At 50.4% G+C, this 22132-nt stretch overlaps 6 protein-coding genes across 6 annotated transcripts; 4 read left to right on the top strand and 2 right to left on the bottom strand.

Annotated features, from left to right (window-relative positions):
* Positions 1 to 2320: 2320 nt before the first annotated feature.
* Positions 2321 to 4077, top strand: BO88DRAFT_392709 (putative aldehyde dehydrogenase). Its single transcript, XM_025705074.1, has 4 exons — positions 2321 to 2592; positions 2658 to 2954; positions 3015 to 3335; positions 3405 to 4077. The coding sequence occupies exons 1-4, from the start codon at positions 2362 to 2364 to the stop codon at positions 3990 to 3992; spliced, it is 1437 nt and encodes a 478-aa protein (XP_025560791.1). The 5' UTR covers positions 2321 to 2361; the 3' UTR covers positions 3993 to 4077.
* A 463-nt stretch (positions 4078 to 4540) lies between these two features.
* On the bottom strand, positions 4541 to 5718 carry BO88DRAFT_427590 (uncharacterized protein; the record flags this gene model as incomplete). Its single annotated transcript, XM_025709023.1, has 4 exons — positions 4541 to 4708; positions 4775 to 4884; positions 5019 to 5372; positions 5430 to 5718. 4 exons carry the CDS (start codon positions 5716 to 5718, stop codon positions 4541 to 4543), a joined length of 921 nt encoding a protein of 306 aa, XP_025560790.1.
* A 263-nt stretch (positions 5719 to 5981) lies between these two features.
* On the top strand, positions 5982 to 7037 carry BO88DRAFT_427589 (uncharacterized protein; the record flags this gene model as incomplete). Its single annotated transcript, XM_025709022.1, has 3 exons — positions 5982 to 6147; positions 6207 to 6763; positions 6846 to 7037. The coding sequence occupies 3 exons, from the start codon at positions 5982 to 5984 to the stop codon at positions 7035 to 7037; spliced, it is 915 nt and encodes a 304-aa protein (XP_025560789.1).
* Positions 7038 to 8681: 1644 nt separating this feature from the next.
* On the top strand, positions 8682 to 10349 carry BO88DRAFT_445368 (uncharacterized protein; the record flags this gene model as incomplete). The annotated part of the gene is made up of 1 exon (XM_025710205.1): positions 8682 to 10349. One exon carries the CDS (start codon positions 8682 to 8684, stop codon positions 10095 to 10097), a length of 1416 nt encoding a protein of 471 aa, XP_025560788.1. The 3' UTR covers positions 10098 to 10349.
* Positions 10350 to 10857: 508 nt separating this feature from the next.
* On the bottom strand, positions 10858 to 12544 carry BO88DRAFT_437041 (uncharacterized protein; the record flags this gene model as incomplete). The annotated part of the gene is made up of 4 exons (XM_025709598.1): positions 11906 to 12544; positions 11742 to 11839; positions 11304 to 11683; positions 10858 to 11251 (listed from the first exon to the last, which is right to left on the bottom strand). The coding sequence occupies exons 1-4, from the start codon at positions 12093 to 12095 to the stop codon at positions 10858 to 10860; spliced, it is 1062 nt and encodes a 353-aa protein (XP_025560787.1). The 5' UTR covers positions 12096 to 12544.
* A 1317-nt stretch (positions 12545 to 13861) lies between these two features.
* On the top strand, positions 13862 to 22020 carry BO88DRAFT_392699 (uncharacterized protein; the record flags this gene model as incomplete). Its single annotated transcript, XM_025705073.1, has 8 exons — positions 13862 to 14104; positions 14155 to 14299; positions 14351 to 14619; positions 14676 to 15458; positions 15633 to 17168; positions 17223 to 18921; positions 18961 to 21116; positions 21172 to 22020. 8 exons carry the CDS (start codon positions 13862 to 13864, stop codon positions 22018 to 22020), a joined length of 7680 nt encoding a protein of 2559 aa, XP_025560786.1.
* Positions 22021 to 22132: the final 112 nt, after the last annotated feature.

Raw genomic sequence — 22132 nt, 5'->3', positions numbered from 1 at the left:
ATGCTACACATCTAGCTGGAAGATTCACTGCGGCCATTATCGCAGACCAACTGCGGATACATATCCTCATTTGGATATGCCGCATATGCTAAGGCACTGGTGCTGTTTGTGATCCATGCTCTGACCCCTCAACCTGAAGCTCAACACGCATACGGTATGAGCAATCAAACGAAGAGTATCTAAAAGCCAAATATACTGAACAGACGCTTTATTTGTTCATCTGGTCGAATACAAAAATTTTCACACTGACTAGGATAATACCTACATATACTGTCTATCGTCCTTGGTGTAATGATGGTCCAAAACGAAAACACCACAGTTGGGGAGCCATCTTATAACTTCTTCGTCAGGATTATTCCAGACTGTCGACTATTATGGCTATGAGGCAAATTTCCCCTAGTTTGATGATGTCTTGTAGCTGGTCAGTGCCATTATCGGCATTATCATATAAACGCAGAAACATGAACTCTGCTCACTATACTATGACTGTATGCTGCAACCTCCTTCAACACTTACTCGTTGCGACATTACTTCATTTGACGTGAATCTAGTGATACAGTTCAAATGGTGCTGATTATATATTTAGAACCAGACTTGTTCCTGTATTCATATCCCTTCGCCGAGCCTTTACTCCTATTATTAGTCCATTTCTTTGTATGCTAGCGTGGGGCGAGAGGGTGTTCACTATCCATAGCTATGCGATGGTGAACCATTCCAGAATCGGCCTCACGCCATAACTACTAGATGTATATTTGTCAAACCGATGTAGGAATCGGGCCTTGGAGCATAACCTTCTCCATAGTATCGTGTCTTTCCCCTAAGCTCCATCAGTGTAGGTTGCCATATCTGGAGGTCAAAATTAAACTTACTTGTCAGAATTGAGTCAATTTTATGATACAACATATACCGCGGGCACCAGTCAACAAGGCAGTGGGGGGGAACAGAGGGAATTTCTCTTAACTCTGTGACAAGTGATATAAGTGTTCTTAGGGTATACAGTCAAATTATATCTTCTCCAAACACATTCACTGAAGCCTGGGTTCAAGCTTTGGGGCAAGACTGGACTCTGCATGACTATGTAGGCGTCTATTCACTCTATATTTATATATGTACCGGGGGACTGATATAATTCCGAAATCAAGGAACCAGAGAAGAATTTCACTTTATCTGAGGATATGTCAGTACACCTATAGAATTATAAGTGACAACAAGAGAAATAATGAAAAGAACATGTCCACGAACTATGGCAAGAGAAAATGAAAAAAAGGCATCCAAAAAAACAAATCCCTCAAAGGGATTCGTACCCGCGCTGCTATGGAGCTGGGTGGGATAAATAGTGTGAATGTGGACAACCACTCGACTATTGGGAGGCTAACATAAAAGTAACAGTATGAAGAGTGTCTCTTGGCTCGCAATCCCGTGGTTGTACGACATGACTCTTTAACCCTAATTGCTGAAAACACCATCGCGGCATCACCTCCACTCCTCATTAATCGTCATATCCAGATTCGGACCTAAACATCAGATTTGGGTCACTGAGGATCTTTCATACCAATATAAGATGTCAGGTACCTATATGCACCGACAGGTGGGTCAATCAATAAGCTATGGATACCACATTGTTTGCCTGCCCCTGACATTCACGGAATACGATCAAGATCTCCGATACACAGCGGAGATAACCCCGGACATCGATCTAAAGCCGGGATGAGGGCCCACGGTTTGTGGAGTCAAGTGCCAGTCTTCCGCAAACTGCATTTTGTGCTGTCACCACCTTTCAAACGCAGGTACACTGAAGGTGCTACTGCCATAGATTGCGAAAGACAGCCAAACAGTAGTTGATCCACTATTCACTCAAATATTTGCTGTATATAGCACAATCCGGTCAACTTCCCTCTCTAAATAGATCAGAATACCCCGACTTTTGAGGCAGCCAAATCTGAGAAGGCATCCGTGGTTCATCTCGCCGCCCCACCGCACTAAACGCTCGCCACGCCCGTATATCCGAACTACTCACCATAAGTCTGCGAATCTCGGATATACACAGCCAGAAAACTGCAAGAAATCGGATATAGCACCCCGCAAGGACCCTAACTCTAATATGCCACAGCGGGTCCGGATAGAATACGCGGCAACGTCTCGACCTGCAGACTCCTGTCAATGGACGCTAACGGCGCGCTTCAATTCCGAAGGCGAACCAAGCGCTGAAGAAGTGACAGGGGGTTGCTTCAACGGTTACTAATGTCGGTAGTGGAGTCTCTGTCTCCTTCAAATAGAAGAGGGGGCGCCCTCCCCCAGAAAAAAAGAAACTTGAGTGATCCTGCAGGAAAACAAACAACCGCCTTCCCCAGATATATCAAAATGGTCACCACAACTGCAATTCCCCTCATCATCCACGGCAAAGATATCCTCCTCTCCAACAATGACCGCAAACACCCCATCACTTCTAAATCCGCACCACACCTAAAATCTTTCCAAGGCGCAACTACCGATCTCGCCGTTCAAGCCGTTGAATCCTGCGCAAGTGCCTTCCCGACATGGTCGCAAACACCCCCCGAGGAACGTCGACGTCTGCTTCTCAATCTGGCCAGGGTAAGCTATTTAACACCCTAGTGTTGTAATTAAGAAATAATTCCGTCTAACAAGAGATAATGAAGCTCCTCCGCGAAAAATCCAGCATCATCCAAACCCTCATCAAAGATGAAATTCACTGCACACCACTCTGGTCCCAGCTCAACGTCGAAATAGCAGCCGGCATTGTCGAGGAGACCGCATCAGTAATAACAGACGCCATTAGCGGCACGATCCCTTCATCACAGGGAAACACGTATGCGCTTGTCATGAAGAAGCCGCTCGGTGTGGTGCTGGGCATCGCGCCGTGGAACGCGCCGGTGATTTTGGGATTGAGATCGGTGATTCCGGTAATTGCGGCGGGTAATACAGCGATTCTGAAGGTGAGGATTGTCACTATATCTTAACTCACTGGGGGGTTAATTGGTCGCTGACAAGACTAGGGATCCGAATTGAGTCCCCAAACGCATTACTTTCTGGCTGCGCTGTTCAGAGAGGCAGGGTTCCCGCCCGGAGTGGTGAACTTTGTTCTGCATCGGCCGCAGGACGCAGCGGAGATCTACGAGTGTATGATTCAGCATCCGGCTGTGAAGAAGTGCAATTTCACGGGGTCGACGCAGGTGGGACGTGTGATTGCGTCGAAGGCGGCGATGGCGTTGAAGCCAGTGCTGTTGGAGTTGGGTGGTAAGAATCCCGTCGTGGTATTAGAGGATGCGGATCTGGATCAGGCGGCGGATGAAATCATTGCGGCGGGTTATTTGAACGTGAGTATCCGAATCCATGCCATGGTGTTGTTTTGGAAGAGGATGTGTGCTAACAAGGTTCGTCAATAGAATGGCCAGATTTGCATGTCGACTGATCTCGTCTACGTTGTTCAGTCCGTGGCGAAGGAGTTGACTAAGAAGATCCTAGAGCGCTTGCACAGCGAAGATCGACCACACAAGGTTATCTCGGCGGCGGGTCGAGCTCGTCTTGCGCAGTTGGTGGAGGATGCAAGGACCAAGGGTGCTGTCATTCACCAGGCTCGCAACCCTCTCGCTGAGGATCCCCTGGCGTTCCCTGCTACGGTGATTGAAGGTGTCACGGAAGAGATGGAGTTCTATACGATCGAGTCGTTTGGCCCGGTATTTGGCATCATTGTTGTTCAATCAGCAGAACAGGGTTTGCAGATGGTTAAGCGGTCCGCGTACGGCCTATCGTCGGCGGTGTTCACGCGGGACCATTTCAAGGCCCTTGGCATGTCTGCAGATATTGCCGTCGGAGCAGTCCATGTCAATGGGGGCACGGTGCATGATGAACCGACGTTACCGCATGGAGGAGTGGGAGACAGTGGATATGGTCGATTTGGAGGAAAATGGGGCTTAAATGAGTTTTTGCAGACGCAGACTGTGATTTTGAATCGGGTTCGGGCTTCCTTGTAATGCCAAAAGAGGGTTATCCGGTTGGTTTGCATGATAAACGTGCAGGGGTTATAATAATAATATCTAGCAATTTGGCAGATTAAACACACTGTTACCACTTCAAGCTCTTCTTTACTAACTTGAATAACCACACAGTCCTCTTGATAGCCTATACATTATATCACATTATATCGACCTCCGTGGCGAATGACTGCGAGACATTCAATCACTCCTTGGTACCACCGTCCCAAATATAACCAAGACTCCACTGCAGCTTACCTCAGCTCAAGCAGTACTTATATATTTCTTGGAAGTATTACTACTGTCGGAACTAAGTATGACTCTTGAAAAATTTCACGATGCAGTCCGCCGGTTACAAGTTCCAGCAGTCAAAGAAAGTTTCATTCAATATCAGCTATGAAAGAATCTATAGAGCCGACCACGTCCCTTATGCAGTTCCCTCTTACGCCAATTCCATCAGATCCCGGTCTATCAACTATCACTATAACGAAAACGTCCTTTGCAAGTCGTCAAAGAAGCTATTGAGCCAATCTCCAAGTCGCTCTCTGCTACCGGGAGGACCGGAATTCGATCCCACTCGCTTGCGAAAGAGTCCTCTTTCTACCAAGGGCTGCTCCACCACCCGTGAGGCCACTGGCGTGGTTAATGATGAGTCGTAAAGTCGATAAAATCTGTATTCCGTGGCCATGGTCCCACCTATAGTGGGCGACGGAGTACTGAGATGTTCTGTCAGCCCTCGTTCTCTATGGTTCCTGGTCATTTCCTTCGAGTTTCTTACTTACTTTGCTATCGTTCCCCAGTCGAATGAATTCCCAGATGTTGCTGTCAGTTGCAACACCGTAGATAGCAGTGTCGTGGCGACCGGCCGCTCTCCGGGCCTGGTGTAGCATCGCTATTGTTCGTTAGAAAGTGGTCCAGCAAACAATGAAGCTGAAAGTGGGTTGATCGAAATAATCCATCGCCAATGTTCAGAGCAGGAGAGGGGATAGTTGCAAACGTTAAAACCAAAATAATCTGTGTACTGACCCATGTAAATGAGAGTTTGTTCCATGCCAATCACCCCCTTCCTCTTCGCCTTGCACACGACAAGATTTGCTTCCATTTGGCCAGGTTCTCCATACCACAGCGAGTAATCGGTCCTACCCGTTACTAGCCATCTTTGCTTGTTGGGAAAATTCCATTCCATCTTCATGTCCTTTTCGAATTGTAGGTGCACAGATCGGACAGGTTGGGTGGAGGACGAAGACATCCGATTCTGGTTCGATCTTTCCTCCCTCTTTGCTGCGGCGAGGGTGCTGAAGAGCACGGCATCGATTCGGGCCCGGGTATGCGCCTCATTAAGCGGCGCCCCTTTCGTCACAAGATCTATATCACGTAGGTCTCTTCTGCATCAACTTATTAAAGGCTTCGTTGCATAACGCTCTGAAAGCGGTTTACCAAGGTGTTGGGGTATTGCGATGCGATCCTTCGCTGATAGAGTCCAGTTTCCACCGGTTGAATCCACAGAGATGCCGAAGGTCTTTTCGACATCTTCGGGCTTTATATTAGTAACAGCCTGATGAGGGCAGGATGATCCTTGACCCTGCTGTCCTTGGCGAGACTCTGTCTTGGCTAAATCGAAACATTTGGAGATTTCTGGATCTAGCTCTTTCTTCTTCTGTTCACCAACAGATCGCGAGATGACTGCCTTAATTATTACATCTAGACGGCTAATTATAGCCTCCATTGTCGGCGCTGAATCTCAAAATCAGAAGGCAAGGTTACTTTCAAAGAGTGTTGAGATTTTAAGAGGGTGATTGCGAAAGAAAGAAATGATGGTGTAGTTGATATTTCGTCATTGTTTATAGGGGTGGTTTATGACTCCGCATTAACTTCATACTTCAAAATTTCATTCACTGCATCTATTCCCCAACTTCACTCATTTCTGTCTCCATCATCCACTTCATCCTTCTAAAGCCCTTTACCTCTACTATCGACACACAATACGAAATGGATATGTATGATCCCAAGGACATAGGGGAGGGGAATGACATAACTGCTCTTGCACCTTATTTCAGACTTGGCCTCGATCTCACTCGGGCTCAGGATGAGGAAGCGGAGAAGCCATGGCAGATTGACCAGGACCTTACCGATGTTCAAATCCCAGAATATCTGGGTATGTGATGATCCCCCGAAAACTAAATCTAACGCCGCTTCTGATTACTACTTTCAAAGAAACTCTATTGGAGGATTTCGCTTTAGGGCTCGGTACTGAAGACTGTGACGCGAGATTAATTCGGCCTCGACTGAGTGCAATCCTAATGGCGTTGTTGGCCAAGGTCATGAAGGAAACTTGTATCGGTGGAGTTGATGACGAAGATCCAGCAACTGAATCTGCGTCTAACTCCGAGCGCCCTCCGATTGACTATTCAACGCCATGCTGGATGGTTGACCAGAAACTCATTCTTCCACCCGTCACTGACTTTGTGACTGATCCTGTGGAGATTACTATGCATTTCATTCTACTGTACGGCTGCCGCCCAAATTTGGACACAAACGTCATTGTGCTTAGGAAACAGACGATCGTTCCTGATGAGGGCTGGGGAGTCCTTGCAGCTATGTGTAAGTTCATTCCTACTCCCTCGTCAATTCTAGAGCTGATGAACATTGACTTCGGCCGACCAGCTGCTGTTCATCGCCAGCGGAAAGAGGCAGGCGACAACGGTGACATTTACGGAATTCATACCGATACCTATACCTGGAATTTCTTCCACCTGAACGATAGTGGCAAGGTACGGATCCCAAGCACTTTTTGTTTATTGTTCTTTCTTATCTCATTTTCCCCTTTGACTGAAGCTAATGTATGCAATATAGTATTCAACCAGGTTGGATTTGTCCTGGTACTTGGACCAAAGGAAGGTCATCGGTCGTGTCTGCCATATCATAAGAGAAGCTGCAACTCTCTCCCGAGAAGTGGGAGGTAGGGATCCTATGCTAGGCGTCTTTGAGCCAGAGACCGAAGACAAAAGTGATGACGAAAAGTCTGATCAATGGTCACTCTACTAAGTGAAACGTTGGTATGGTCCATCGGGTAGATTTTAGCTTCTATCAAGGGATTCTGCTGCTGTGTAATTGCTATTGAACCATCCTGTCTTTTTGTTTCTATCTTTCAGTCACTGAAAATATTCAATTCCACTTAGTTTATATTCTTCTGCCCTTGAGTCTATAGCTTCCAGTAACGACCAACCAGGTTAGACTGTTCACATGGCATATCATGATCAATCCAGCCAACAACCCAGGTCTAGATTTATCGGAAGCCAAAGACCCGTACCTCGAGTTCGATATTGAACTTAAAACCCGACCATAGAGAAGCTGCCAAGCTTTTTTGGCTCCCTGCGCTAATGCTGTCTGCCTTTTGCTTCTGAACTGAATATTCTCCGAAGTGACCGTTGCATAGTGTAACGCGACCCATCAGCTGGTGCCGTGTTATCCTTGTTCTGTCCTACATGTCATTGTACCTGGGGTTGCATATATTTATTCGTGGTGGAAATCCGCAGCCCTGGCACTTGCGTTGCTTTTATTCTGGGTGATCGGATGTCAGCCCATTGTCTGTCCTACATGTTGAGTAAAATGCTACGACTGCTCTTTCTTTCTCTCACAAGCATATGCACTGAGCTCCTTGTAGCTCTAAATAGATGTTTCCGTTAGTAATTGCGTATTTCAGGCTAAGTATCCGACACTTTCAAGCACAGCTTCTTAGCACGTGAATATATTTCTTTGACCGACAAGATCTACATAGCATGAGGAATGTTTATAAATCCTGCGTTCCAGCAACCTTCAAATGGATCCTCAAAGCGTATTTTCTCAGTCAAAAAAGCTTGAAAATAAGAAATAAATAAATTCGTTATCGTGAAGGTATTCTTACAGTATGCAGAGCATAGCCTCGTTAAAAATCATGTCATCATTCTCAAGGTTCACACAGTATCGTACAGCCTTACCCCTTGGCATGAATGTGGGTTGACATAGTGGACCGTAAGCAACTCAATTGCCTATTTCAAATTTTCAACCAATTTTCACATACCCCTTTCAATCAATAGCTGATGTGAGAAAGAACATGTGTCCATTCACCAGCAAGCCAGCCTGAAATTGCCGGGCCACCCGACCAGCCAAGGATTGCGGGAATCAGCCCGTCAGACGGGAAAAGAAAGACCGACAAAAGAACGAAATCAAATGCATGAGGCCGTTTGTAACGTGGGGGCCAGACGGTGGGCTGTGAGAACGAGGCTAGAATGTGGAGATTCAGGGCGCTAATGCATGATCAAAACTCTATTGAATTGCTGACTGCTGTAGCCTGATTTACCCATTAGGCGTTCTGTCGCGGGACAGGAATGTGTGATTCGAGGGGAGAGAAGTGTGAACGGAGGAAGCCATGTCAGAACTGTATCACAACAAAGAAATCTTAGTGAAGGATATTATAGGCAGGTTGTAAGTGATAGGGGGGAAGTGATTGCGGTGAAGTTCTTACAGGGATGGATGGAATAGTTGGTAGGGCTTGCCTGGAGATCCCCGCCCGGGTGATTTACAAGGCTCTTTAATTACTCCAACCGAACATCAGCTAAACTTTTTATAACTCCCATCTGAACTATACAGTTCCCTCATACACTCATCCATCCACACCACTTCAGCTGCCATCCTCTGGTAACCACCACCATGTCCTGGACCAAACAAACCGACTACTGGAGCCGTCCCCTAGACTGCCATGACCGCCTCTTCCAATTCATCGGCGAGTCAGGCAAACCACTCGGTCGTGAACACTGGCTCACCATCGGCGCCGTCCAGCTCGACTTTCCCAACAATAACAACAACCCCGACAAGATCATCACACAACTCCGCAATGCCTGGAAATCCCTCCGCATGCGCTATCCCGACATCGCCGGCGAACTGCACGCCCACGAAAAACGCTACTACCCGATCACAAGCCCTGAAGCCCTAGAATCCTGGTGCAACGATACCTTCAAAATCGAAGAATCAGCGCAATCCGCCGACGACCTCTTCACCCACAAGCTGCACATCACAGACCCGCACGCAACCGCACACTGGATCCCCAGCAGCCAGGAACTCTGCATCGTCTCAGCCCACTGGCGCTGGGACGGCAGTGGGCTTGCTATGGTATTGGACCAGTTCCTCTCCGAGCTGCAAGCTCCAACCATTCCGACCACAACCCTCTTCGACGGCAGCGAAACCACCCGGCTCATCCCCTCGCTGGACGCCATCATCGGCATGCCTGCTTCCCCCGAAGCCAGAAACCCCGAATGGTCTCGTCGCGCCGACGAACTCCTCGCTACCTTCCTCGAAGGCCAACCCTCCATCGGCCTCCCCGTGCTAGATCCCACAGCCTTACCCGCAAAGTCTCTCCGCACGGAGCATGTCGTTCCCGCGGACCAGGCGACCGCGCTGCGTCGTGCTTGTCGCGCGAGAAATATCACCCTCACGACAGCTATGCACGCCTCTGCGATTATTGAGACGACGCGTGCTGCTGCTGCTGCTAATTACACCAATTCATCATCACGCTACATCTCCTGGCAAGCCTTCGATCTCCGCAAATACCTGCCCCCACCTTACGACGGCCCCATTCACGGCCCGTCCCTGCGCATGGTCGGCCTCCCGCTGAATGTCGAAGCCACGCCGACAACGAACTGGTCCGACCTCGTCGAAATCATCCAGCCGCTGTACCGTCAATCGTGGAACTTGGCTGACAGTGACATGATGTTTGTGAGGGTGCCGTTCGTGGAAAAGGCCACCGCTATGTTCCAGGCTGCGGCTGCGGCGGGCGCGCCGCAACCCACGGAGCCAAATATTAATAGTTTGGGGTCTGTGGATCGGCTGATCAGGGAGAGTTATGGGGAGGTGAAGGTTAAGGGTTTGGTGCTTATGGTGCAGATGTTGGCGCAGCAGTTGTATGTGCATTGTTGGAGTTGGAGGGATGAGTTGCATTTGAGTGCGAGTTATAATGAGGCGTATTATGAGAAGGGGTTTGTGGAGGAGTGGTTGAAGGCTATGAAGGAGAATATGGTCTTGAATTTGTTGGGGGATGAGACTAATACGAATAAGGGTGCGTTGCTTTGATGGGGATGTTTTCCTTTCTGTTCTTTTCATTTCATTTCTTCTTTTCGGGCTATATTTTTGATTTGGAAGTGCGTTGCATGATTGATGAATGAATGTTCTAACGGTTTACAGAATCCATTGTCGGTTGACTTGTCAGCTATACAGTTAATACTACTGGGAGGTTTGTATATATGTTAATTTGGTTGGGTGGGGATTGATGTGTGCCTCTGCTAAAGCTACAAATTCCCAGACAATTTATTGATTAAATGCAGGAGTTGGAACCATCCGAGATAAATTACGTTTCGCTCATTTATTAATATATACTATCCTGAGTAGCAGTAGTACTGGTGGGGCAATCGCCCCGTCTCTCACCTGTGGAGTTGGACACTCGTCCGCCCGTAAGATTGTGCAACATGGAGAATGAAGGAATGAGGGATATCCGCACTTAGCTCAGAGCTGTGTGTGACTGAGGACCTCCGAAATTCTTCTCCCGGGCGGAACTCGGTCCAACTCCAACTCATCAGCGCTAAATACCCTTCTGCAACTGGGCTGGAACCAGTACCCACACATAAACCCCTACGGTCCCCCCGGCACGCTAAAAGAAGCACCCAGTTTAGCGCTATGCAACACGATCCCGACACAATTTACAGATTTGCTTTTGCTGAAGAGGGGTTGGGCTTGGGGGCGAAAAGTTAAGGACAATTATTCCCCCGGAGGGTTGGATAATTATTGAACGATTAAATGAAGGGAAAAATTAAGAAAATTTAGGATTGGATCAATGCTAGACCACGTCAACGTCTACACTCTGCTTCACGTAGATATGGCAGGGGCCGAGCTGGTCCATCTTGTACGACTCGCCATCCCCGCGCGTGATTTCCGTCTGCTGGGTACTCAGCAGCGGATCTTCCACCCGTCGATAGGGTGCGCTCTTACCTGCCGGAGCATTGCGCGGCGTGTTGTCGCTTCCGTAGGGATATGGGGGCGTGGGCGACTTCCCCGTAGACATCTTTCCCCGGGCGACTCGGAATAATGGGGCGTAGGTTGGTAGACAGGCGCAGAGCGTGGCCACACCCAGCTGGACTGATGACCAGACCATTGTCTCGGGGGCCCGGACCACCTGCGGCGTGGCTGGAATCCACAGATAGGAGAGCTTGCAGATACTGGCAATGCAGACCCTGTTTCATGCGATCAGCAACGAATTTCAACTTCGTCAGAGAGAGCACTCACAGTCCACCCAAGAGGAATATACCGGTAACCTGGATCTTGCGCGTGCGACTGAGTTGAAGCCTCGTCACCACATACACGGGCAGAAACAAGATCATAACGTCGAGGAACAGGTTCGTAAGCTCCATCCCTAGCCAGAGCCGACCACTGGCAATACAGTATTCCGCAGCGCCCATCGCATCCCACAACATGTGGATGGGATGACACTGGAAAATGTTGACGAAGAGAACAATGAGGAACCAAGCAACGCAGAGGCCGGCTGTCACATAGTTCAAGATGCGGTATATCTTTGAAATCTTGAAGAGACTGTGCAGGAAGGCGAGTACCGACAATTTGACAAAGCTGATGGTCGCCATGAAGAAAAGGTCGGCGACGTAGAGTGTCTAGCTCAAGAATTCAGTTAGTTTTGCGCGCACATACGGACGGCACCGCGCAACACACCTTTAGAAATGCCTTGGCCCATACCATACCCCCAATGTCTGCATCGGCGGCGAATTCGTTCAGGTCGAAAGTGCCTGGGCCGGGTCCCGCGACAATATCTGGGTGACCATAGGATCAGTAACCCCTCTTTCATTCGCCTTGAATTATTCGAGACGTCGACATACACTGGATTAACAAAGCCGCAAACACCGCCATGCATGCCAGCGATAACACAAGCAGGCCGTCGGACAAGGGAGACCATTGTCGAGTCATGATTCTCACCACCAACCGGAGAGCGACCGAGACCACCGCCAGCGCCAGCATCGAGATGGCGGCACCCAGGTTGTCCCGGCCGGTTTTGCCGATGTGCTTCATCCTGACGGTGATGTACTGGGGTGGATTAAGAAGCACGAGCAGCAGGCCGGAAAGAAATGGAAAACGCGGCCGGGGTTGGTCCCTCGCGAGGCTGACTCGGCGTACCAATCCCGAGTATCAGTCGATCGGCAACAGTCAGAAGCGCGGTAAAAGAAAAGCGGAGGTGTAGAAGCAAGTGATGATTGATTTCAAAGGCGATGGCTGGCGTCAGGGCGCTAGATCTGCGAAGCTTAGGGGAAAAGCAATAGGAGAAGGATTATGATCGGTGGCTGTCAGCAGGGTCGCATACCCTGGAAGCAGGCGACCTGAACTATCATCACACATGGAAGACTTATGGCCCCCATGCGATCGGAGAGTCTATTCAGCTAGGGGAGGAGGTTATTGCACGGTCGGAGGAGAGTGGCACGGCAAGGAGGAAGGAAGGGGGTGGGGACGAGACCAAACGAGACGGCGATGAGATGAGATGTATTTGAGAAATGAACGTAAACTTGGCCCCTCGCCCCAGCACATCAGCTAGTACGAAGTACAGTCGGAGCACTGTTCAGCTTTTGTCTATTTCTTCACTTCTCATCGGCCTCCCCGCACCATGTTCGTCGCAATGGCCCCGTGGGTCCCAGGCGGGAAGAAAGGAGGGCAGTTGCGGAATGGGCAAACACTGGGTTAGGGATAGATAGACACGGTCGCCAGGCCGGATAACTGCCATAGCCTCCTGCTTAGGCACCAGCTGGGTCCCCGGACAGGGATCATCAAGGCTATCCCGGTTAAACTGGCTGTCAGCGTCCAGCATTAACCTGGTTAATCGTTGACCAGCCTGGGTGTGGAGGGCGGGTCAGCCAGCGGATGGATCCTAACAGAGCATATCGCATGATGCAGCAGTTCGCGATTCGCTCGTGGCCCTTGACCAACGTTCCTCGGTGTAGCAGCCACATTGTTTGGCTGTGGCCGTCGGCTTGGAGTGGGTGAGATTTTAGGGCATTTTTGAGCAGCGAGTGGAGCGGGCGAGAGAGGAGAGAAGAGGGGATGCTGCATTAGTGGCTTGTCGACTAGTGACAATCATACCCTTTCCGGTCATTCTCTGGGCAATTCAACCATCACACCTGATTGGCATGTGTCAAACATTGCATTTTCACACACTGCATTACCGTCAAAATACCTGCTCAGACAACAGCACTGACCTTTCCGCCCCTGCACGATCAACACCCCCGGCCAAGGATGCCAGTCCTGGCGATGATCCAGCCGGCAGGAATGAGGCTCAATCCGGGTACCTGTTCCGCTGTATCTATCGTCGGCCGCGACTATACCTTGATATAGTAGGTTGTTCGTGCGAGACTATTAACTCGGCACACTTATAGGCTGTGGGGCGATGGCTGCGGATCCCGGTCGATACTATCTTGATAGCACTCGGTTCTGACTGTTTCTGACTAGCCTTGGAAAGAACTGTACTCGCGCTTGGCGATGTGCAAATGATGGATTGTGACAGGACCGTAAAAAGGTTTCTAGGCCATGCAGCTCCATCACACTTTACTTCGTATGGCCAGATTGCGTTTGCTATCGCTTAAGGCTCCCCATCGGTCAGGCTGGCAATCGGATGAGCCATGAGTAATTTATCTCGCAACATTGATGATTGCGACGGCGAGCGGGGAGAAATCGCAGCGGGGAGCAAAGTAGATAAGAAGGGACTCCCACTTATCCTCTCCATCGAGGTTTCTGTTCTCTTACCACATTCATCAACACTGCGCCTTCAGTAGTGCCAACGAAGTTATACAATGCAACTACTAACGACTGACGGCCTTGTCTCCCGCGGTGGAGCACTACAGAGTTCTCAGACTCTTGACGGGTCTGATCCTGTGGCCGTCGTGGGCTTCTCTTTGAGATTCCCCCAGGATGCCACCTCCCCCCAATCCTTCTGGAAAATCCTTCAAGAAGGTCGATCCGTCACAACAGAAGTTCCTTCTGACCGATTCAATATAAATGGTTTCTACCACCCAGATGCGTCTCGAAATGACACAGTATGTATGATCATCGCTGGCGAGGATACCTGGTCCTAACAGCATAACAGGTAAACGCACGGGGTGGCCATTTCTTAAAAGAGAATGTAGCAGCCTTTGACGCACCGTTCTTTTCCATGAGCCCCGGTGAGGTCGAAAGCTTGGATCCGCAGCAACGAGGTTTGCTGGAGACAACTTACAGGGCCCTCGAAAATGGTAAGACTCTTAGAAAAACATCATGGAGTGAGATACTAACAGTGACGGCAGCTGGCATTCCCGTCGAAAGAGCAGCGGGCTCCGCCACCTCCGTCTATGTCGGGGCGTTGGGAGTTGAGTACAACCGATTCTTCGAATTCGACGAAGAGGTCCAGGCCACGTATAAGGCTACCGGTAACTCAGGAGCCATCTTAGCCAACCGGCTGAGTTGGTTCTACGATCTGCGGGGGCCGAGCATGACCATTGAAACAGCTTGCTCTAGCAGTTTGATTGGCCTGCACCTTGCCTGTCAGAGCCTTCGCTCGAAGGAGTCGCGAATGGTGAGTGCAACCCCCGAGATGCTCACGTAACACTAGCTGACAGGGAATGTGTCTAGAGTTTGGTATGCGGCTCACAGCTCTACCTCGAACCAATGACAAGCGCGATCTCGCTCTCCGCTCTGCAATTTATTTCTCCTGACAGTCGCTGCCACAGCTTTGGGGCTGATGGAAACGGCTATGCCAAGGGCGAAGGGTTCGGCGTCCTGGTACTGAAGCGGTTAAGTGATGCTATAGCTGATGGCGATGTAATTCGAGCGGTGGTCCGAGCGACTGCGACGAACCAAGATGGGCGCACTCCCGGTATCTCTCAGCCAAGTCAGGCAGCTCAGGAGATGTTGATCCGGGAGGCGTACCGTTCGGGTGGTCTGGATCTCGTATCCACCCGGTTATTTGAGGCCCATGGTCCGGGTACGAAACTAGGTGATCCCATTGAAGCAGGTGCCATAAAATCAGTCTTCCAGAAACATCGCAGCCCGGACGACCCCATGCACATTGGTGCGGTGAAAGCCAACATCGGCCATTTAGAAGCGACAGCTGGTCTGGCGGGTCTGATCAAGACAATTCTGAGTCTGGAGAAAGGCATCATCCCCCCGATAGCTGGACTTAAAGAGGTCAACCCTCGGATTCCGGCAGATGAATGGAACCTAAAGTTCCCGACCAAGCCGCTTCCATGGCCCACAGATGGTCTCCGACGGGCATCGGTCAACGCATTTGGCTATGGAGGATCGAATGCCCACGCCGTCCTGGATGACGCATACAACTACCTGCGGGAGCATGGCCTTGAAGCACACCACGTCACTGCAACAAGACCGCCCTCCTTGGCTATCTTAGAGAATGGCGTGACCAACGTCACAAATGGCTACACCAATGGCCACGCTAATGGTCACACGAACGGTCATGCAAATGGCCATACAAACGGAGACACAAATGGCCACTCAACCAATGGCTATAACAACCACAATGGAACCGGTGCGACAGTGTCAAATGGTACTTCGCATGACGAACCGGAAGAGACCCCATACGTTTTCACCTGGTCTGCATCCGATTCCAACGGAATTGAGCGACTCGGGGCAGCATATGAAGACTACCTAACTGGTATCGACTCTCATGACGCATCGGAGGAATTCTTGCGGGATCTAGCATACACCTTATCCAACAAACGCAGTGTTCTGCCCTGGAAGTCTTTCGCGTTGGCAGGAAACCTGGAAAGTCTCAAGACGCAGGTACAAAATATGCCGAAGCCCGTGCGATCGTCGACAAGCCCTCGGATCAATTTTGTCTTTACCGGTCAAGGTGCACAGTGGGCCCGAATGGGTATTGAGCTTCTGAAATACGAGACATTCCGGCAAAGCATTCTAAAAGCGGACTCCTATCTTAAAGGACTCGGAAGCTCCTGGTCGCTGATCGAAGAGCTGCACAAGCCTGCAAATTCCTCTCAGATTGATAGCCCGGCGTTAGCACAGCCGCTATGTACCGCTCTGCAGGTAGCACTGGTGGAGCTCCTCGAGGGATGGGGTGTGGTTCCCTGGGGCGTGGTGGGCCATTCGTCGGGAGAGATTGCCGCTGCATTTTGCGCAGGAGCAATTTCCCGTGAATCAGCTTGGACAATTGCCTACTTCCGTGGAGCACTGGCTGCTCGGGTAGCAGAGTCAAATACTGGCGAACGTGGAGCCATGATGGCTGTTGGCTTGTCCGTATCTGAACTCCAGCCTCATTTCGACGAGATCTCGGCTGTCCACGGCAAACAATGCCTGTCAATTGGTTGCATAAATAGCGCCAACAACATTACCGTGACAGGGTTGGACAAGTCTATTGACGCCCTCAAAGTCCGCCTAGACGAGAAGCAGGTGTTTGCCCGCAAGCTGACAATTCCAGTTGCCTACCACTCTTCTCACATGGAAGTGATTGCCGAGGAATACAAGAGCCTTTTGCAGGGTATTTGCCCGCCGAATCAATCTGCTCGGAAAGGAGAGACACCCGTCGTTTTCTCATCCGTCACAGGACAACCTGTTCCAGTCAAACAGCTCTCTCTGCCCCAATACTGGGTGAAGAATCTCGTGTCGACTGTCAGGTTTTCTGAAGCTCTTGGTCATCTGTCCCAATCCAGCCGTAATGCAGGGTCTAACACGCAAGTGGATCACTACATTGAGATTGGTCCACACGCAGCTATGCAGAGAGCGGTCATGGACAATATACCTCAATCTGAAAACGTCAAATATGATGCAGCAATGCGACGGGGTGTCTCCGGATTGAAATCCTTGCAGCAGCTCTCCGGGAAACTTTGGACTGAAGGTTACCCAGTCAAGATTGAAGCTGTCAATAGCCATGGGTCGAACCGACCGGCGAAAATGGTAGTTGATCTACCAGAGTACCCGTTCAATCATTCCCAGACTTACTGGCTTGAGAGTCGACTGTTCAAGAATTACAGAACGCGCGACTATATTCGACACGAGTTAGTAGGCATTCCCACAAACGACTGGAATCCGCTCGAGCCTAAGTTCCGCTTCACCATTCGAGTATCCGACCTACCATGGCTGACAGACCATCGGGTGAGTTCCAACTTATAGCTATCTGTAGAGGTCAATCTACTAACCTAAATTTAGTTGAATGGATCCCCGGTCTACCCTGCCGCAGGAATGGCAGTCATGGCTATTGAGGCTGCTAGGCATCTTGTCAAGCCTGGTCATGCAGTTAGAGGATACCGCCTGCGAGACGTAAGGATCTTCTCTGCCTTAGTCGTCCCTGAGACCCCTGAAGGGGTAGAAAGCCAGATCTTCCTACGTAATGCAGAGAACAGTCGGACCACTGGTGTCCAGACAGTCGAATGCAGAGAGTTCAACGTATATGTGTACTCGGACAATGAATGGCGGGAGGTCTGCGCTGGCTCTGTCGTCACGGAATACGAAGAGACGCCCGATGAGGTGTATGGAGGCGACGAGCGAAGCTTAACCAAGAACCATTACCAGTCGATGTACCAACAAGCAGTCAACCGTTGCTCAGCGACGAGTACTCAGCAGGTCTTCTATGATGCTGGTCATAAGATTGGGTATGGCTTTGGTCCCCTGTTCAATACTCTTCACGACCTAGCCTACGATCCGGAAGGGGACCAAGCTGTGGCCGTCGTTGAGCCTGATGAGTGGAGAGGTAAAGTTCCCGAGAAGAACTCTCAAGTCCAGCCGCATATCATCCACCCCACAGCCTTGGACGGGGTGTTCCAAGTTACGGCTGTGGCGACCACCAAAGGTGGAACAGAACTTGGCCCATTGCAGGCACCGACTCAACTGCGAGATTTCTGGATCTCGCATGATTTGATTGAGCGCAAACCATCCACAAAACTGAATGTTCTGGCGCAGACCACGCTACAAGCAGCCCGAGAAACTGACTCGTTCATTCTTGCCATCAATTCAGATACGGGAGAACCAGCCATTGTGATTGAGGGCTATCGGGTGACAACCGTGTCTAGCCTTAGCTATAAGCCATCCGAGAAACGCAACATCTTTTACAGGCTCGATTGGAAGCCTGATGTTGACCTTATTAGCAGCTCACAGACGGAGGCTTACTGCTTAGACAAAGAGACAATGCCCGTTCAATGGAAGCCTTCTAAGAATGTGGTGACTCTGCACTACATGTCGGAAATGTTGAAGGAGCTGGACGCTCAAGGCTACGAGACTTCTTCCTCATACTTCCAAAGGTACTTGGCCTGGGTGCGATATCATTTCGACCTTTTGGGGGACAGCAATCCTCTTCTCCAAACACCATGGAAAGATACTTTAGCCGACGAGAGTCGTCGCGAGAAATATTTGGAGGAGTTCGCAGCGACAGGCCCGGTTGAGGGCGCGGTTAATTCGTTCTGCAAGCACCTTGCCGCAATTGTCCGCGAAGAAGTGGATCCGTTAGACCTCCTCTTCAATCAAGGCTTGGCGAAGGACCTGTACAAGGACGAGATTTTCGTGACTACCGCCAAGCGGATGGCGGTCTTCATGGATCTCCTTGCGCACAAGAACTCCAAGCTTGATATCCTTGAGATCGGTGCTGGTACTGGAAGCGGTACCCAGCAAATCCTGTCGGCCTTGGGAAAACAGGGTAGCGATAAAGGCGTGACTCCTCGATACCAATCCTACACCTTCACCGATATTTCTCCTGGGTTCTTTGAAAAGGCCAAGGTTAAATTCTCCGACCATGTTGATCGCATGATTTTCCAGACATTGGATATCGAGCGCGATCCAGCTGAGCAGGGTTTCACACCGGGGGAATACGATGTTGTAATTGCTGCCACTGTGCTGCATGCCACCCAATGTGTCAGTGATACTCTACGTCATGCCCGCTCCTTATTGAAACCAGGCGGCTACATCATTCTCATGGAGCCAACAAACAAGCATGACACCGTGCTCAATGGCATCTGGGGAACACTTCCAGGATGGTGGAGATCAACCGAAGAGGACCGGAAGTGGTGCCCATTGTATTCTCGGGACGAATGGGATCACTATCTGAGACAGACCGGATACACTGGTGTGGAAATGGCAATCACCGACTTCCCAGATGTCGAGAACCATACACTCAGCTTCCTCCTCTCTCGAGCATCTCATGAGGAACCGAGCCGGGTTGAACTACCGGATTCGCTTTTTATTGCTGCCGATACCGAGTTTCAACTCAAGGTTGCCGAAGATATTGCTTCCTACTTCTCCTCGACGTGGGGGAAGCAATGTGACATCCTCACGCCTGATGCTATCCCCGAGCAAACTTCACAGTCGAATGTTTGTCTCTCACTTCTTGACCTGGGACGACCGTTCCTAGCGGCAATGAGTGGGAAGGACTTTGCTCGCTTCAAGAGACTTGTAGACTTTTCAAGTCATATCTACTGGATAACATCCGGTGCTGATGTTAACGCTGCACTACCAGAAAATGCAATGACTTCCGGTTTTAGTCGAGCTGCAATGCTGGAGAAGCCTGGCCTTTATTGGGCTAATTTGAACATCCAGGACATAGCCTCTGCCGGCAAGACTATTTGCAGTGTCCTTCAGCGCTCATGTGGCGCGTCCGGGGTTGAGAACTGGGAGGGCGATTATTGCGAGACCAACGACATGGCACTCATTCCCCGCGTGGTAGAAGCCAATGATATCAATGATTATGTCTACTCCCAGACTGGCAACCGAGACATCGAGAGAAGGCAGCTTGGCAGGGAGCCAACTGAAGCTCTGGAAATACAATTTTCTCCTGGGCAGCTTGGCAGTTTCCGGTACGCCAGGGATGAGACTCCAAGTAAGCCGCTAGCAGAAGACGAGGTGGAAGTGACAGTCAAGGCCACGGGAGTCAACTTTGCCGACGTGATGTGTGTACTTGGGCAGATCACCGACTCTTACATAGGACATGAATATGGGGGCGTTGTCCGGCGAGTTGGTTCTGCAGTGAAACATCTGGCGCCTGGTGATCGCGTCTGCGGCATGGCCTCTGGGGCGTTTAAGACGTTTGTCCGGAACAAAGTCCACACCACCATCCCTATTCCTGATCATATAGCGTTCACCGATGCCTTCCCAGCGGTATGGCTGACAGCGCTGTACGGCATCACCCACCTGGGCCGCCTTCGTAAAGGCGAGTCTGTACTTATACATGCAGCCGCGGGCGCTGTCGGTCAGGCTGCCATCCAGTTGGCACAGAATATCGGTGTCGATGTGTTTGTGACAGTCAGTTCTACAGTCAAAAAGAATCTTCTGCAAGAGCGTTATGGAATCCCTGGCGATCGTTTCTTCTCGAGCCGAAAGTTGGCATTCGGCAAGCAGATACTGCGCGCAACCAACGGTCGCGGTGTCGATGTTGTCCTCAACTCAAGCTCAGGCGAGGCACTCGCTGAGACTTGGAGATGTGTCGCGCCTCTGGGACGGTTCGTTGAGATTGGAAAGCGAGACATCTACTCTTTCCAGAAGCTTGCCATGTACCAGTTCTCTAAGAACGTCACTTTCTCTTCACTGGACCTCCAAACGGTATACAAGAATCATCCGGCTGTTATTAAGCAACTGATGGATGAGCTACATGAGCTGCTCTTTGCAAATAAGTTGGGTCCTCCTCAGCCGGTGACAAAGTTCTCACGCGGGGAATTTGAGTCGGCCTTCCGTTACCTTCAAACTGGCCGTCATATGGGCAAGGCAGTGATCGACTGGGAGGAAGAGGCGGAGGTCTCGGTGGTGCCCAGTAACGACCCGGAATATGTCTTCGACTCTGGAGCCAGTTATCTGATTGCTGGTGGTCTGGGCGGTATCGGCCGGAGTCTATCAAGGTGGCTTACCACTCGAGGAGTCAAGCATTTGATCTTACTGTCCCGCTCGGGCGCAGTTACTGATGATGCCATTAAGCTAGTCAAAGAGCTTACAGAACGAGGTGTCAATGTGGCTACTCCCCAGTGTGATGTTAGCAACTCCGAGTCTCTGGCGAGCGCAATCGGTGATTGCAAACAGACAATGCCTCCAGTCAAGGGAGTGATCCAGGCCTCTATGGTACTTAAGGTATGCTAACTTAGCCTGTTTGGTGTTGCTTGAGCAACCAGCTGACACTTTACAGGACCGATTGTTTGACAACATGTCTCTGGCAGAATGGCAGGCAGTGCTCGACCCCAAGGTCGCTGGAACTTGGAACCTCCATCACCATCTTCCAGCTGACATGGACTTTTTTGTCATCTTGTCTTCCCTGGGTGGCATGATTGGGTCGAGAGGCCAGTCTCAGTATAATGCCGCCGCAACGTTCCAGGATGCATTTGCTCGCCATAGATGGGCACGCGGCCAGAAATGCATATCCATTGATGTCGGTTTACTCACGTCCGTCGGCTACGTGGCGGAACAAAAGGACGTATCCGAGCGGTGGGTCAACGCCGGTTTCGACGCCCTGTCCGAGAAAGAGCTTCACAGTGTTGTGGACTGGGCTTGTAATCCTCGCCTGAATGTGTCATCAGGATGGGAGACTCAGGTCCTCACGGCCCTGAACCGGCCTATGGCCATGATTCAGCAAGGCAAAGAACTGCTGCCTTACATGAAGCGGACCTTGTACCGACATCTGCACCGGATGGACCAAAGCACGACTGCGTCCGCCCCTACCTCTGCTCAGGCCGTAGACTATGGAGCCCTTCTCGGGGCTGCTGGCAATGTAGAAGAAGCAGGAGCCATTATCGCCACAGCTCTCGCGCAGAGACTCTCTCAAGCCCTCTCGGTACCGGAGGAGGATGTTGATATCAATAGGCCTGCTCATTCCTTCGGTGTGGACTCTCTGGTGGCCGTCGAGCTGCGGTTCTGGTTCGCCAATGAAATGAAGGCAGAGCTCTCGGTCTTCAATATCCTGGCAGACTGTAGCATCAGGGAGTTGGGTCAGCAAGCGGCTGGCAAGAGTCAATATGTGCAGAAGGGGCAAGGGAACTAAGAACACCTGTCATCCGCCATTTAGTATATTGTCGTTAGATTACATCGAATTTTTACGAAACTCAATTTTGCAAGATCATCCCTAAACCTTCCTGAATAGTTGGGCTGTCAGC

This window comes from Aspergillus vadensis (genome assembly GCF_003184925.1).
Source record: "Aspergillus vadensis CBS 113365 unplaced genomic scaffold BO88scaffold_19, whole genome shotgun sequence".
Classification (NCBI taxonomy): domain Eukaryota; kingdom Fungi; phylum Ascomycota; class Eurotiomycetes; order Eurotiales; family Aspergillaceae; genus Aspergillus; species Aspergillus vadensis.
Note: the sequence above shows the minus strand (reverse complement) of the source record. Positions and strands in the feature narration are given on the sequence as shown.